We start from the raw sequence: 16722 nt of genomic DNA on the forward strand, positions 1-16722 counted from the left end.
AAAAAGGTGTTTAAATTTTTTTTATTAGATTTTAAAACTTTAAATAAAAAAAAATAAAAAAACTTGAACATATTTTTATTATATAAAATTAGAAAAAGAGAGAATACTATTTTCTATTATCTTTTTTTATTTTTATTTTTATTTTTTTCATTAATTTTAAAGGAGAGCTTCAAAATTGAAATTTGCATTATCACTAGTATTACAAATTGATTTGAATGATACGACTAAATTACCACCATCGAATTTCCAAACCCAATAAGAACTTTGTTTTTCAACAAATTGGAAGACGATTTTACAATTTTGAGTTGCTTCAACGAAACCTTCTTTGACCATATCATCATCTTTACATCTTTTAACGATATTTTGACTGATGTAACGAATGATTTCAGCAAAGACATCACCAACACGTGGTTTATTATTTTCTTCTAATTTTGGATAAACTTGTTCGATTGAAGATTCATCATAAGTCCAATCATTACCCAAGACTTCTTTAATCTTTTCGAAAGATTCATTGATTTTCTCTTGATTCTCTCTCAAATTGATTCTAGAGGCTAAAGTGAGTACACCTGGTGATGGTAAAATTTTAATGAAATCAAAGTTTGCATTATCACTAACATTGCAAATTGATTTGAAGGTGATTACTAAATCATTGTTTTCAAAACTCCAATTCCAATAACCGTTTGCTTTGGCATTGTGACGGAAAACAATCTTTGCATTTGAAGTTGCTTCGAGGAAACTTTCTAAAACCATATCCTCTTTACAACGTTTAACGATATTATCAGCGACATATTTAATAATCTCTTGGAATAAGTCACCAATTCTTTCTTTATTTCTTTCTTCAAGTGCTGGATAAACAGTTTCCAATGATTGCTCATCATAGGACCAATCTACTTTAGTGACCTCTTTAATTCTTTCAAAAGCGGTATCGAATTTCTCTTGGTTCTCTTTCAAATTGATTTTAGCAGCTAATGAGAAAACACCTGGTACTGGAAGGACTTTAATGAAATCGAAATTGGCATTATCAGAGATATTACAAATTGATTTAAAGGTGATGATTAAATTACCACCTTCAAAGGTCCAATTCCAATAACCACTTGCTTTGGCATTATGACGGAAAACAATCTTTGCATTTGAAGTTGCTTCAACGAATGCTTCTAAAATTGTATCATTTTTACATTTCTTTTCAATGTTATCAGCAACATATTTGAAAATATCAGAGAATAAATCACCAATTCTCTCTTTATTTCTTTCTTCAAGTGCTGGATAAATTTGCTCCAATGATTCTTGCTCATATGACCAATCCATGTGGGTGGCTGCTTTAATTCTTTCGAAAGCGGTATCGAATTTCTCTTGGTTCTCTTTCATATTCAAACGAGCAGCTAATGAGAAAACACCTGGAACTGGGAGAACTTTAATGAAATCGTAGTTGGCATTATCAGAGATATTACTAATGGATTTGAAAGTAATGATGAGATCACCATTAGCGAATGACCAATTCCAATAGCCTGTGGTTTGTTTTGGATTATGTCTGAAACTAATTCTACCATTGGCAGTTACATCATTGAAACTTTCTAAAGTCATTTCATCTTTACAACGTTTTTCAATGTTTTGAGCAACGTATTCTAAAATTTGAGCAAATGTAGTACCAAATTGTTCACGTTGACTTTCATGTTCAAAAGCAGTTGGATAAACAGTTTCCATTGATGCTTCATCAAATGACCAATCTCTACTGGTAACTACTTTAATTCTTTCGAATGCAAGTTCAAATCTTTCTTGATTCTTTTTCATATTAAGACGAGTTGGTAAACTATAAGCACCTTCACTTGGAATCACTTTATATAATTCGAAATTACCAGCTTCAGTAATATTATTACAACCTTTCTTGAATAAAAGATTTAATTGACCACCATTAAATGCATACTTCCAATAGGATGAATTCTTGGCATCTTCATTAACAATTAATACAATCTTTTTAGCAGTATTTGCATTAATGATTGATTCTTTAGTTAATTCATCTTTTGATGCATTTACAATACATTTACTAATATTTGGACATAAATTTTTATAAAATACTTCACCCTTTTTTTAAAAAAAAAAAGAATTGATTAGATAAAAAATGAAAATTAAAAAGAAAAAAAAAAAAATTACTTACTAATTGTTTTTTAACATGTTCATCAACTTTATCGAAAATGGCATCCCAATCAAATTCAATAATCCATTCTTCACCATTTAAAGCATTTTTGATTTCTTCATGTGCTTTATTTAAGTGTTCTTCATTATCTCTTAATGATTTTCTGAAAAATAAAAAATAAAAAAATGAAAAGAGTAAATAATTTGAACTTGATATTTTTTTATTTTTTTTTATTACTGTCTTTTTTTTTTATTTACCTAGCAACAAGGTTTAAAGGCATTTTAAAAAATTATATGTTTGTAATATCACAATGGTTTATAAAAAAAAAAAAAAAAAAAAAAAAATTTATATACAAAATTAAAAAAAAAAAAAAACAAAACAAAACAAAATATCTTTAAAAAACTGCTTTTTTTTTATAAAAATCAAAATATTGGGAAAAAAAAATGAATGAATCAAATCATTTTCCCTAAATTTTTTAGACAGATATTTTATAAAAAAAAAAAAAAAAAGTTAGATTCCGGGCTAACAAAAAAATCAAAGAAAATAAAAAATATTTTTTATTTTTTTATAATTTTTTTTTAAAACTCGCAACACACTTAAGTCGAAAATATCTAAAAAAATTTTAAATATTTGACAAATTATAATAAAAATTTAATTTTTTTGAAACATAATATGACGTCAAATTAAATAAATAAATATAAAAAAAAAAAAAACAAAATCCATTTTTAGAATGTCCACCTCGTGAATGAGCTTGAAAATAAAAGTAAAAAAAAAAAAAAAGAGGAGACTTACCGACCAGCGCATAAAATTATCCAACCACATCATCAGTTTTTTTTTTTTTTTTAAAAAATTCTCTAAAATTATTTGCATTTTATTTTATTTTTATTTTAAAACTAAATCATTTGAAATGTTTGTAAATTTCGAAGTAATATCCCAAAGTTTTTTAGAAATTTCAATACTATTGAATTGTCTTGGAGTTTCAGTTAATACACCAATGTTAAAGTAAGAACCTTTAATACCATTAAGTGATGGATCAGTACCAAGTGCAACTTTTGCACATTCTTTAGAAGCAACTTGAATTGGAGTGAAAATAAAATTTGGCATCAATGAAAAAGCAACTTTTAAAATACCAGTAAAATCACGTTGTAAACTAGTTTGAACTTTACCAGGATTAATTGAATTTACTACTATTTTAGAACCTTTTTCAATTAATTTTCTTTGTAATTCCTTTGTGAATAATAGATTACAACATTTCGAAAGTGAATAATCTTTTAATTGATTATAGTTTGCCTCTGATTCAACATTTATTTTATCATTTAAAATCAATGATAAATCGGCATCTTTAAATCTATCAGATGTTAAAACTAAAATTCTTGGATTTTCACTTTTTTCCAAATTTTTTAATAATAAATTTGTTAATAAAAATGGACCAAAATGATTAGTAGCAATTTGAAATGAATAACCATCTTGAGTTATTGAAAATGGTGGACACATAACACCTGCATTATTAATTAATAAATCTAATGGTAAATTTAATTTATTAAATTCATTTACAAATGATTTTACTGACTATTTTTTTTTTTTTTTAAAAAAAATAATTTATTAATAAAAAAAAAAAAAAAAAAAAAAAAAAAAAAAAAAAAAAAAAAAAAAAAAAAAAAAAAAATAGATTAAATTAAATTACATTTTGTTTACTAAGATCTAAATCTAAAATGATAATATTACTATTTCCAGTGTGTGATGAAATTTCTTTAGCAGCAACTTCACCTTTTTGTTTATTTCTACATCCAATAACAATTGTGCCAATTTCTCTTGCAATTATCTTACAAGTTTCTTTTCCTATTCCATCACTTCCACCAGTTATAATTGCAACTTTATTATTTAATTTATTCATTTTAATTTAATTTAATTTATTATTTTATTAATTATTAATTGTTTTGATTGATTATTTTTTTTTTTTTTCTTTAATTTTCCATTTAAATAGTTTTTTTTTTTTTTTTTTTTATTCATTTATTAATATAATTTTTTTTTTTTTTTTGGTATTAGTTTATCCTGGTTATTTTAATAAATTATTTTTAGAATCTTGATAAGAATTTTCTTTATTTTTTGTTATTTTTTTTTGAAAATCACATTAAAAAAAAAGATTTTTTTTTTTTTCAAAGGAAATAAGATATTTTTTTTTTTTTTTTTCAAAGTAAAAAAGATATTTTTTTTTTTTTTCGAGCTTTGGTATTCCCAATTAATAATGACGTATTAATTCATGCTAAAATAAAATATGTTCTTTCAAAAATTGGAAATAAATCATATTATTATTATTATAATATTTTTTTTTTACAAATATTTTTAGAATTTTCTTAATTTCAGAGCATGGATATTAAGGTCACACTCTTTTTTTATTTTGATTATAACCCACAACAACTAAACATTACGTACAAAAAAAAAATGGTAGACTAGATTTTCCATTTATTTTTTGATTAATTAACGTTAGTCATCTGATTTAAAATCTTAAGAAACCAGCACAGAGAAATCTAAATAAATAAAAAAAAAATTACCAGGCAATATTAAAACGATGACAATAACAATAAAAAATAAAATAAATAAAAAAAAAAAAATTAAAATAAACTAAAATAAACTAAAATTATATTATTTAAATAATATCGTTGTTGCAAATATTAACTTTAAAATTATACATAATTTATATAAAAATAAATAATTTAATATATTATTATTTTTTTTTAAAAAAAGAAATAACCAAAATATTTATTGTAAATAAAAGATTTAAATTTATTTAAAAATAATCTTTTTTTTTTTTTTTTTTTTTTTTTTATTCTTTTATTCTTTTGAATTTAATATTGTTAAAATTTCATCGTCAGATAATGGTTGTAAATTACGTTCATTTCTATTGAGTATAATTTCATTTTTCCAATAGTTATGATGATCATATTCATGATCTGAGGCACCAGTGAATTCTTTTTCTAAATCATTTGGCTCAAAGAATTGGGAGAAAACTTTAATTTTTTGTTTTTCACCATTTGCGAAAACGATCTTTTTATAGGTAACTTTATTGATGAATGGTGAGATGGTAGTCCAGAAAACATTGAAAATGAAGGGAGTTTCCACTAAAAAGGCATTACCGAGACGCTCTGGATAATGGTCGGATAAAATTTGAAGAACATACTTACTAACAGACATTGGTGGTGAATTTCTAATTGAATAGTTTTTAAAGTCGATTAACAATACAATTTGTTCGTGGCCACGTGTTTTATCCATTAATGATATTGCTCTTTCAATGTTGTAAACCATTAATCTGATTTGGTTATCATGGTTTTTAGTATTCTCTCTCACTGGTCTAAGATAGATAACACTTCTGCCATGTGATTTACCAAATACGTATTGTTTACCTGAGGATGCTTCATAGGATAATGATTCGGCTGTAATCTCGTATGGCTTATATTTGCTTCTCCATTCCAATGTATTCTTTAGTAGATTGAATGATAAAGAGAGATCATAATCTCTTGCTCTTAAATATCTTAATAATAACATATCACCACCATCCTCTAACCATTCTCTCTCCTTTTCTGATATCTCTCCAAATCCTGTGTTTGTTGATTTTTCATTACCATCTTTCCATACTTTTTCTTTAAATTGTTTGAAAATATTAATTTGTTTTTCACTTAAATTTTTAAATGGGTTAAATTCACCACCATCTTCAAATTTTGTATTATTATATATTTCATTATCTTCACCTGTTACTGATGATGCACTATTTGTATTACTATCTGTTAAATCTGAAGTTGAAATATCTTGTTCACTTTTTGTTGTAGTTGTTGTGGTTGTGGTTGTTGCAGTGGTTTCTTCATTTTTATTTTTTTTATCTTTTTTTCCCATTTTTTATTTTTATTTTTATTTTTATTTTTATTTTATTTTTTTTATCTTTTTTTTTTAATCTTTTTTTTTTTTCTGTGGTTTGATTACTTAGTGGTTGTTAAAAAAAAAAAAAAAAAAAGAAAAAAAAAAAGAAAAAAGATTTTTTTTTTTGTTTTTTTTTTTTTTTTTAAAATAAATATTTATTTAAATTTTAATTTTTTTTTATATTTTTTTTTTTTTTATTTTTTTTTTTTTTTTATTTTTTTTTATTTAATTTTTTTTTTTTCCGATACGTATTTTCATTATAAAGTTCAGATCTCATTTTTTTCAAGATTCGAAATATTCTTTATTTTTTATTTAAATAAAATAATATCCCCACCTTTTCCTCCCCTTTTTTTTTATTTTTAATTTTTATTTTTCCAAAAGACTAAAAATTATCTTTTTTTTTTTTTTTTTTTTTTTTTTTTTTTTTGAAATTTCAGATTATTATGATTTTTTATTTATAATGACAAGTGTTGACATTAATAATAATAATAATAATAATAATAATAGTAATAGTAATATAATTGAAACTAAATTAATTGGACATAAAGATACAGTATTATGTATTTCAAGTCATAATAAAAAAGAGATAATAGCAAGTGGTTCAGATGATTGCACTGTTAGAATATGGGATTTAAATACAAATAAATCAATACAATCAATTGTTGAAGGATTTCAAGGTAACCCAGTTAATAACGTTTGTTTTGATCAAGATTTCACTCTTTATTGTTCATATGATAATATTATAGTTTCATTTGATTTAAGACAACCAAATGTAATCTTAAAAGAATTTAATACTCAATATAAATTTAATACTGAAGAAATTAATCAAGTATGTAATTTTTAAAAAAAATTAATTATATATATATATATATTTCTTTTTCATTGCCACTTTTTACCATTTTTAAAAAATAATATAAACTGATAAAAAAAAAAAAAAAAAAAAAAGTTAAGTTTTGATTCAAAATATCAATATTTAGCAGCATGTGATGATTCAGGTCAAACTAAAATTATTGATGTTACAAAAAATAAATTAGTAGAATCATTAAATAAAAAGCATACAAATATAGCAACAGGTTGTGTTTTTAGACCAAATAGTAAAAATGAATTAATTACATCTTCAATGGATTTTTCAATCATTCATTGGGATTTCTTAAAAGCAAAAGTTTTACATAGAGATACATTTAAAGAAGGTTCTTTACCTCAAAATATTTCAAAATCACAACAACAACAACAAGAAACAACAGAACCAAATAGAATGTTAAATCCACCATTCGTTACAAGTGTTGATTGTTCAAATAATTCAAAATATGTAGCTATTTCAATGGGTGATGGTACAATTGTAATTAATGAAATTTCAAGTTTTAAACAATATTTAAAAATAAATTCTATACATAAATCTTCAATTCAACAAGTGTATGTTATAATTATTCTTTTTTTTTAAAAAAAAAAAAAAAAAAAAAAAAAAAAAAATATTCATTATTTTACTAATATTAAAATTAATTTTAAAGTCATTATCCAAAATATTTAGAAAATAATTATCAAAGACTAATTTCATTTGGGAATTATGATAAAAAGATAGTAATTTGGGATGTTTCTGAAGATATGAATACAAAAGTTTCATCATCTTTATTATCAAATGATGAAAAAAATAATGAAAGAATTAAAACATGGCTTGAACATTCTGAAAAAATTAATTGTTTAACAACTTCAAATTTAAAAAATAATGCAATATTTGTTGCCGATTTATCAAATGATTTAAAACTATTATCAATTCAATAATTTCCTTTAGAGTTTTTCAAATAATTAATAAACTTATATATAATAATAAAAATAAATAGATAAATCATTATTATTAGAATTTCTTTTATTTTTTTTTTATTTTTTTTTTTATTGTTTTTTTAAATTTTTTATTAATTTTTTTTTTTATCCAATTAGATAATGAAATTGTTATTTGTTAATTTTTTATTTATTGGAATTTGTTGGTCAAGTGCTAAATAGGTTTAGATACCTGAAATTAAAATTAATTTAATAAAATTAAAAAGGAAATTTACAAAAAAGAAGTAATATTGACTTCTTAAGAAGTAATATTGACTTCTTAATTTCAATATTACTTCTTAAAAAAATTTTATGATTATCATTTATTCCCATTCCCTCTTTAATTTTTTTAAAAAATTATAAAATTTTTTTAGAATTTTCTATTTTTATTTTTTGTTTGTTTATTAATATTATTGTATTTGGGAACATTGTCCTCTTCAATTAGGTTCTTGATTCAAAAGCACCATATTCAAAAATGGCAATGGAAGAGTGAAAATGTCTTTCATTTATTCAAAATTTTAGTACGAATTGGTGGTTAAAATTAATATTATCATATTTTTTATATTTTATAATGTATAAATTATAAGAATTCATAAAAGGGGATGTAGCTCAGATGGTAGAGCGCTCGCTTAGCATGCGAGAGGTAAAGGGATCGATACCCTTCTTCTCCACTTTATAATTTATTGTGTAAAGTGATACTTTACGAAGTTCGGGTTTGGAAATCGAAAATAAAAATTAAAAAAATAATAAAAATAAAATAAAAACATTTTTCGTTTTTCGAAAAATTCAGTTTTTCACTTTGAATACAAATAACAATATTAGTATTATTTATTAATTTGAATTTCTAAACATCTATTTAATTTATACATATTTATCTATAAATTTAACAATTGTATGGAATCTTAATATTATTAATTGTCACGACTTTCAGTTTTATATTTATTAGTATTACCATTACAAGTTTTTAATAGTCATAATATTAATAAGAATACTATAATAATACTTCTTATTTTAACTCATTATTTAATAATACTATTAACAATTATTTATTTAACAGATTTTCAAGATTTGTTTGAAAATTCCTAAATTGGAATTTTCAAAATAAAAATTTAGATATTAATTTTAAATTTTAAAAAAAAAAAAAAAAAAAAAAAAAAAAAAATCTATTTTTTTGCAGATCTTAATAAAATTAAGATTAACAGAGACGTTGCAAGACTAAAGAATGAGGAATAAAAAAAGATATAAATAGTGGGATATTTTAAAAGGACCACAGATTTTATTATCAATTTTTAACCATTTATTACATTTTAATTTAATATTACACAATAAATATATACATAAACAAATTATATTAATTTAGGTAAATACATAATAAAATAATAAATTATATAAACGTTATCAAAATTATTACTTAAAATAAATAAATAATTTAAAAATGAGTGAACCAGGAAATATCACAACTAAAAGACAGCTTCAACAACAATTAAATGAAAGAATTACAGAAGAAATAAACAAGATAAACCAGCGGAAGATCTTTACATATATTTATATATTTATTTTTATATATATTTATTTATATATTTATATTTATTTATAAAAATATATTTAATTATATATTTATTTATATATTTATATATTTTTATATTTTTATATATTTTTATATATTTATATTTATATTGCATTACATGTTAAATTTATAACAAAGTAGTTTGGTTAATTATATAGATGTTTAAAAATAATAAATCAAATAATACCAATGTTTTGTTTTTTTATTTTTTATTTTTTTATTTTTATTTTTATTTTTTATAAACTGAATTGGTAAAATACCAATGTATTTCACATTTATTAGTTTGTAAAATACTTTGGTATTTTACGAAGTTTAGTTTATATGATTTTTTAAAAAAAGAAAATTTAAAAATTTTTTTTTTTTTCGAAAATGAAAATGATTTTTTGAAAAAAGAAAATTTAAAAATTTTGGAATTGAAAATGTGGTATATTTTTCAAAGAATTTCAAGAAAGCTCGATTAGCTCAGTCGGCAGAGCGTGGTGCTAATAACGCCACGGTCGCAGGTTCGATCCCTGCATCGAGCAAGTATTTTTATACAACCCAAAATGGTCGTTGGTTCGATTCCTTCCTAATCAACTGACCACTTAATTGAAATTCATAAATAAAACTATTAATTATTGTTTATTTGTTATAAATGATCTTTTTTCATGTTGAAAGACCCACATATACACAAAACAGAATTTCAAAAAGATCTATTCTTTAAAGGATATAGTTACAATCAATTATTCCCAAACATATTGAAGATAAGAGATACGAAAACCAAAAACACAATGTTCAGATTTCATTCAAGATGTTTACCTCTAAATTATCTTCACAATAAAGATTGTCCATTGTGTAATATGAATATGAAAAATGATCCATATAGATCACCTATAATACCTTCTAACATGTAAAAAGATCATGACATAAACATAGACTACATTCATTCAAAATTTTGAATGGTGCTACAAAGCTATAGATTATGACCTCTCTAGACATTTTCATATAAAAATATAATAGCACTGATATTACACCAAATTTGGATATGGATTTGCAATCAAATATACAGCGAAGACAAAACTTTAAACTATCATCATCAAAAGACTCACTTTCAATCTGTAATAAAAACGAATACATAAATCAAATTAAAAATATCAAAAAACAAATAATCAAAGAATACTGTATACCAATCATAGCCCTACCAAATAGAGAAATTTTTGACCAATTTCTCTAAAAAAAAAAAAAAAAAAAAAAAAAAAATCAAAATACAACAATATAACCAATTATTACTATTCAAATAATTAAAATAAAATAAAATAAACATTATTATTATTTATTTGTTTATTATTATAATTATCTTAAATGAAGACAATTTAGCAATGGAGAGATGAAACTATCTCGAAAACAAGGATTTTAAGTATCTCTATAGAGAATTAATAGTTTTATCTGTTTCGCAATTTTAATCCTTGTCGACTAATATTAATATTTAATTATTCCTAATTCTATTTAATTGTATTTCTAATTTTTTCATTTTTTGTATTTTTTACTTCTAAAATATATAAATTAAATCATTTTTTTATTTTTAAAAAATATTTTTTATATTTATAATCTATTTTGAATTTTATTTTTTTAAAAAATGAATAAATAAGGAGATGTTCTATTTTTATTTTGTAATCATTTTGATTAATTAATTTTTAATTTTAAAAAATAATTTATTAAAAAAAAAAAAAAAAAAAAAAAAAAAAAAAAAAAAACCCCACACCCCAAATCAAATAAATTTATTATTATTTTATTATTTTTATTTTTTTCACACTTTAATAATATACAACATAAAAAATAAAAATATAAAATAAATATAAAATAAAACATTTCAAATAATTTTTTTTATTAATACGATAATCATTAATATATAAATAAAATCATATATAAATAATAAATATATAGATAGTATAGAAAGTTCAAAAAAAAAAAAAAAAAAAAGTTAAAAAGAAAATAAGATGGTCAACATCTTCCTAATCATTGTTGCGGTTGTTATACCAGCACTTGTAGCTTTAGGAAGTTTGTATTTAATTGCATACTTTCAACATCCTGACGATAAAAATGTTGCCTATTTCCCGAAGATTATTGTTATTTTAGGTATTACTTTAGCAGCAACAAGTATATTAATGTTACCATTGGATGTAGCAAATCAAGGAGGAAAAGGCGGATTTCCAATGGATATATTATGGATTGTTATATATATAGTAGTTGCAGTATTTGCAATTGTTATATGCCCATTTGCAATGTTCTTTTATGAATCAGAAGAAGCAGATCCAGCAGCAGGTAGTCAAATTGCAGGTGCATTCAAAGGTACATTTGCAATTCTTTTTGCATTTGCAGCATTAACTATTGTTTTATATGTATTCTTTGGAGTTGCAGAGATACCAACCATAGTGATTTTAAGTAGATTCCAAATTATTAATTATCCAATAGCAACTGATAGTATTAATATAACAACAACATTACCAGAGATAGCGTCAATCGTTGGTGGAGGGAATGATAAAATTAAATTGGATCCTGGAAATCCAGAATTATTAGGTAATGGCTCTGAATATGTAGAGTATCGTTTAGATAAAGAGTTTTTACAATTCCGTGTATCAATTGCACTTTTCATTATTACTATGGTTGCTTTCTTTGGTTGGTTATTATTCATTATTTTCGGTGGTATTGGTTTGGTTGCCCTTCCATTCGATATGATTACAGACTTTAAGAATCGTCCACAACGTATACCATACGATAAATATTTGGAAAGAAAGAAAAAGATTGGTGAACGTGCCACGGAATTGGTTGACGTTGGTAAGACCATTCAGTCACGTACCACTGGTGGTATCATGAGCAAACGTGATAGAAGAAATTACAATCGTTTCCGTCAAGCAATTTTCTTATTAGAAGAGGATTATGAACGTTTAAAGATTTCATACAAGAGACAAGGTGGCAAGGTCATACTTTATTATGCCCAGTTCTTTGGTGGTTTCATTGCATTGGGTGTTAGTCTTGGTTGGCTACTTCATATCATAATCTATATGATCACAGCTCCAGAGCCATTCCATCCTTTCTTAAATAGTTTGGTGATATCTTTGAATAATGCTTGGGGTTTCCTTGGTGTTATCGTCTATGGTTTACTCTCTTTCTATTTATTGTTCTGTGTTGTCAAGGGTAATTTCAAATTTGGGTTACGTCTTTTCTTCCTCTTCCCAATTCACCCAATGAGGGTTGGTAATACCATGATGAATGCTTTCCTATTCAATGTTGGTTTAATCCTTATCACATCGGTTTCAATCACTCACTTTTGTACAATGGCTTTCTCTCAATTCACTTCAACAACTTCCATTAATTCACTCTTTGAAACTGCTGTTAAAAATCTTAAAATCTTAAAATGGTTCTGGGTTGTCTATATCTTTGCCATCTTTGCTATGTCAATTCTTACTGCTATCTTTTTATTCATTAAACCTAAAGATAAACCAGCTAGAATTCGTGTATAATTAATTATAATAATATATTAATATTTCAAAAAATCATAATCAATAAAATCATTTTATTTCATTTCAATTGTTTTTTTTCTATTTATTTTAAATTTAATTATTTTAAATATAATTATAATATAATTATAATATTAATAATAACAATTATATTGAGTATATTCAATAATCAAAAAAAAAAAAAAAAAATGTAAATAAAAACAAAAATAAAAATTAATTGTTTGAGATTTTAGATCGTAATAGTTTTTTAGAATCAAATCGTATAAAATTTTTAATGCATTATCTTTTTTCATTTCAATATTATTAGAATCACATAGTTTTTTAATAAAATGAATTTGTCAAAAGAGATACTAAAATAAAATTATTATTTTGATTTGATTTAAATACAGATATTATTTTAGTTTAGATCATCAATATTTATTAATGCTTTGATTGTTTTTTTCTTATTTTTTGTATGTATGGAAATTATTTTGTGTTAGATTTTCTTTGATCATTAATTGTGTGTTCCTTTATTTATTAAATCAATACATAAATAAAAACTACTTCGAAAAGAATCGAACCATTGACTATTTTTGTTCCAAATGAAAAGTTTCGCCCAAAGGGGGGCTCGAACCCCCGACCACAAGGTTAAAAGCCTTGCGCTCTACCGACTGAGCTATCTGGGCTTTGGATGAAAAAATATTTTTTAAAAAATATAATATATCTAATTTCAGATCGAAAAAAACAAACAACAACAACAATCTCTTTTTTTGATTATTTCATTTTTCATATAAAAAAGACTTAAAAAACAAATAAATAAATAAATAAACTATTTTAAAAAGCCATCTTTTTACTTTATTGTAATTTATTATTTGTTTCGTTTTGAGAATTTTGCGTAGCAAAATTTTCAAAAAAAAAGCAAAAAATAATCAGATCGAAAAAAACAAACAACAACAACAATCTCTTTTTTTGATTATTTCATTTTTCATATAAAAAAGACTTAAAAAACAAATAAATAAATAAATAAACTATTTTAAAAAGCCATCTTTTTACTTTATTGTAATTTATTATTTGTTTCGTTTTGAGAATTTTGCGTAGCAAAATTTTCAAAAAAAAAGCAAAAAATAATCAGATCGAAAAAAACAAACAACAACAATCTCTTTTTTTGATTATTTCATTTTTCATATAAAAAAGACTTAAAAAAAAAAAAAAAAAAAAAAAAAAAAACCTGGGAACCCAAGTTAATCAGAAAATTTCCAGATTTTTAACTTTTTAAAGAAAAATAAAAAAAATAGAAAGAAAATAAGATGAAAATCACAAACAACACCACAAATATTAAGCAACACAAATGCCTACAAAAAATAAGCGAAATTGTGGATAAAACTCAATTAAAAAAAAAACAATTCAAATACGTCATAAACATCAATCACGAACCAGACGATAAAATAAAAAAAGATTTAGAAAAAAGTTTGGACAAAAAAGATGTTTTAATCAAAAGTAATAATACATTCAAAATTCTCACAGACAGTATTAGTACAGTAATCTATTTTGTAAATATGTTTGATGCAGAATTAAAAGGACAATTTATAACCACTATAAGACCAAAAAATATGTATACAGATTTTGATTGGTATAAATCACTCACAGAAATAGAATGGGTAATAGAAAATGAAGGATGTAAACTAATTAAATTAGAAATTAAAGGCGAAACTCTAATTATCAAAACAGTGAAAAGAGTCGTAGAAGAATTTGACACTATCATTGAACTAGACAATCTAACATTAATTGGACACTCCAACAAAGGATGGAGAGATCAAACCTCATTACCAGAAAATCAAGAAGAAAACAAAAATAAAAAACAATCAGATGAACAACAACCACAATCTACATCAGAACAAATACCAAAACAAGGAAAAAGAACAATCATTATCCCACCAATCACATCCTCATCTAATGATAAAACATTTATGGCCCTAGATGATACAGCTCAAAAGGTAATAGAAGCATCACTAGAAAACGTAGATGAACTAACAAGAATAGAGAATGAGATCAATACACAATCGATAAACAATCAAGAAATTAAAACAAAATCAGAAAAACCTATCGAACCACCATCTCCATACAATACACCAATAAAACAACACGGCGAAACAAAGGGACTAACAACGGAAGAAAAACTTAGAGAGGCAAATGATATCTTCGACTTCACCAGCCCAAACACTGATGCAATAAGAAAAATAGAATTCCCACTTTCAATCCCTTCAAATCAATGGTTCTTCTCCTCTCCAATAAAACATATCATGAGTTTCAGCCCAACCTATGGTACACCATCGAAAATTATCGATTCACCAAGTAAATTGTTAAACACACCAAAAAAGAAACAACAAGACAAAACAAACAAGACCAACAAAACACCAGTCAAACCAAAATTGGGTGAATATGGACAAAAAAGCATAAAAACAAAAATGGATGAAGATATAGACAACTTCAACAAGGAAATTCTAAAACAAATCAATAAATCAAAAAACCCCACAAACACACAAGACCAACAACACAACGAACAAAGTAAAGATCAGTTAGAAGACAAAATAAACCAGAAACTTCAAAAGGTAGATAAAAATCTACCCCAAATAAAACTATAAAGAAAAACACAATAAGAATAGGTGTTTGGAACATCCAAGGATCCAACACCATCCAATCTGCCAGCATAATAAACACCGTTTTAGACAACAACAAGCTGGACGCAGCACTTCTAACTGAAACAAATATAAAAACAAATAAAATTTACTCAATAAATCAACAATATAAAAACAAAATAACACACCACGCACCAATTGATAAAACAGGACAAGGGGTGTCACAAATCATCATCAACACCCGCAATAGAACTTCCTAAACATCTCAAAAAATACAATAATTCACTCAGTACTTTCTATAAATAAAAAAAAAAAAAAAAAAAAAAAAAAAAAAAAAAAAAAAAAAAAAAAAAAAAAAAAACCCAAGTTAATCAGAAAAATAAAAAAGATAGAAAGAAAATAAAATGAAAATCACAAACAACACCACAAATATTAAGCAACACAAATGCCTACAAAAAATAAGCGAAATTGTGGATAAAACTCAATTAAAAAAAAAACAATTCAAATACGTCATAAACATCAATCACGAACCAGACGATAAAATAAAAAAAGATTTAGAAAAAAGTTTGGACAAAAAAGATGTTTTAATCAAAAAGACCCTGTAAAAAAAAAAAATAAATAAAATGAGATCTAGCATCTCAAGGAGAAGCAAATAATAATTGCGTTATCCAATTCAAAAAAAAAAATATATCTAATTTCCAAATTCAAAATAGTGAATTAAATATTAACCAACAATTTAGTGTCTATGGAGATATTAATGATAAAACTAGCGATTATATTTTGGTTTTATACCAACAGTACAGAAGTTCTCCTGGTAATATAATAGTTAATAATGTTGAAGAACAACATCAATGTTATCAATCGAATAACGAAAATTCAAATGTATTGGGTAAACCATTGGAAAAAGTAGAACATGGTCACGTGGAGCATTTCTCTCCAAATAGTCGAGATTGTGATAGATCAAAACCTGTAGACATCGAAACCGATAAAAATTAGAAATTTAATTTTTTGGGTACTATTGACAGTAGAAGTTAAGAAAGTAAAGCAGAATCAACACCAACTAGTACTATTCAAGGTAGTTTAATCAGTGTATGGTCATTTGATAGATCAGTTGATCATGTTGTTTTAGGAACAACTGTAAAACATGGTATGAGTGATAGTGGTAGTTGGAAGTAACATCAAACA

General features: G+C 23.7%; 8 protein-coding genes and 3 non-coding genes across 11 annotated transcripts; 7 read left to right on the plus strand and 4 right to left on the minus strand.

Annotated features, from left to right (window-relative positions):
- Positions 1-156: 156 nt before the first annotated feature.
- On the minus strand, positions 157-2411 carry DDB_G0293724 (hypothetical protein; the record flags this gene model as incomplete). The annotated part of the gene is made up of 3 exons (XM_629039.1): positions 157-2079; positions 2153-2294; positions 2389-2411. The coding sequence occupies 3 exons, from the start codon at positions 2409-2411 to the stop codon at positions 157-159; spliced, it is 2088 nt and encodes a 695-aa protein (XP_629041.1).
- A 602-nt stretch (positions 2412-3013) lies between these two features.
- On the minus strand, positions 3014-4025 carry DDB_G0293604 (short-chain dehydrogenase/reductase family protein; the record flags this gene model as incomplete). Its single annotated transcript, XM_629040.1, has 2 exons — positions 3014-3700; positions 3816-4025. 2 exons carry the CDS (start codon positions 4023-4025, stop codon positions 3014-3016), a joined length of 897 nt encoding a protein of 298 aa, XP_629042.1.
- Positions 4026-4963: 938 nt separating this feature from the next.
- Positions 4964-6019, minus strand: DDB_G0293606 (cellular retinaldehyde-binding/triple function domain-containing protein; the record flags this gene model as incomplete). Its single annotated transcript, XM_629041.1, has 1 exon — positions 4964-6019. One exon carries the CDS (start codon positions 6017-6019, stop codon positions 4964-4966), a length of 1056 nt encoding a protein of 351 aa, XP_629043.1.
- A 484-nt stretch (positions 6020-6503) lies between these two features.
- wdr53 (WD40 repeat-containing protein) lies at positions 6504-7822 on the plus strand (the record flags this gene model as incomplete). The annotated part of the gene is made up of 3 exons (XM_629042.1): positions 6504-6872; positions 6990-7456; positions 7552-7822. The coding sequence occupies 3 exons, from the start codon at positions 6504-6506 to the stop codon at positions 7820-7822; spliced, it is 1107 nt and encodes a 368-aa protein (XP_629044.1).
- Positions 7823-8456: 634 nt separating this feature from the next.
- tRNA-Ala-AGC-11 lies at positions 8457-8529 on the plus strand. The gene has a single exon. It is a non-coding gene; the product is annotated as a tRNA-Ala (tRNA).
- A 764-nt stretch (positions 8530-9293) lies between these two features.
- DDB_G0293688 (hypothetical protein) lies at positions 9294-9455 on the plus strand (the record flags this gene model as incomplete). Its single annotated transcript, XM_629043.1, has 1 exon — positions 9294-9455. One exon carries the CDS (start codon positions 9294-9296, stop codon positions 9453-9455), a length of 162 nt encoding a protein of 53 aa, XP_629045.1.
- A 421-nt stretch (positions 9456-9876) lies between these two features.
- Positions 9877-9949, plus strand: tRNA-Ile-AAU-14. Its single transcript has one exon. It is a non-coding gene; the product is annotated as a tRNA-Ile (tRNA).
- A 1452-nt stretch (positions 9950-11401) lies between these two features.
- On the plus strand, positions 11402-12925 carry DDB_G0293610 (LMBR1-like conserved region-containing protein; the record flags this gene model as incomplete). Its single annotated transcript, XM_629044.1, has 1 exon — positions 11402-12925. The coding sequence occupies one exon, from the start codon at positions 11402-11404 to the stop codon at positions 12923-12925; it is 1524 nt and encodes a 507-aa protein (XP_629046.1).
- A 589-nt stretch (positions 12926-13514) lies between these two features.
- On the minus strand, positions 13515-13587 carry tRNA-Lys-UUU-22. Its single transcript has one exon. It is a non-coding gene; the product is annotated as a tRNA-Lys (tRNA).
- Positions 13588-14208: 621 nt separating this feature from the next.
- Positions 14209-15543, plus strand: DDB_G0293690 (hypothetical protein; the record flags this gene model as incomplete). The annotated part of the gene is made up of 1 exon (XM_629045.1): positions 14209-15543. One exon carries the CDS (start codon positions 14209-14211, stop codon positions 15541-15543), a length of 1335 nt encoding a protein of 444 aa, XP_629047.1.
- A 398-nt stretch (positions 15544-15941) lies between these two features.
- DDB_G0293726 (hypothetical protein) lies at positions 15942-16142 on the plus strand (the record flags this gene model as incomplete). The annotated part of the gene is made up of 1 exon (XM_629046.1): positions 15942-16142. The coding sequence occupies one exon, from the start codon at positions 15942-15944 to the stop codon at positions 16140-16142; it is 201 nt and encodes a 66-aa protein (XP_629048.1).
- Positions 16143-16722: the final 580 nt, after the last annotated feature.

This window comes from Dictyostelium discoideum, assembly GCF_000004695.1.
Source record: "Dictyostelium discoideum AX4 chromosome 6 chromosome, whole genome shotgun sequence".
In the NCBI taxonomy this organism is placed as follows: domain Eukaryota; phylum Evosea; class Eumycetozoa; order Dictyosteliales; family Dictyosteliaceae; genus Dictyostelium; species Dictyostelium discoideum.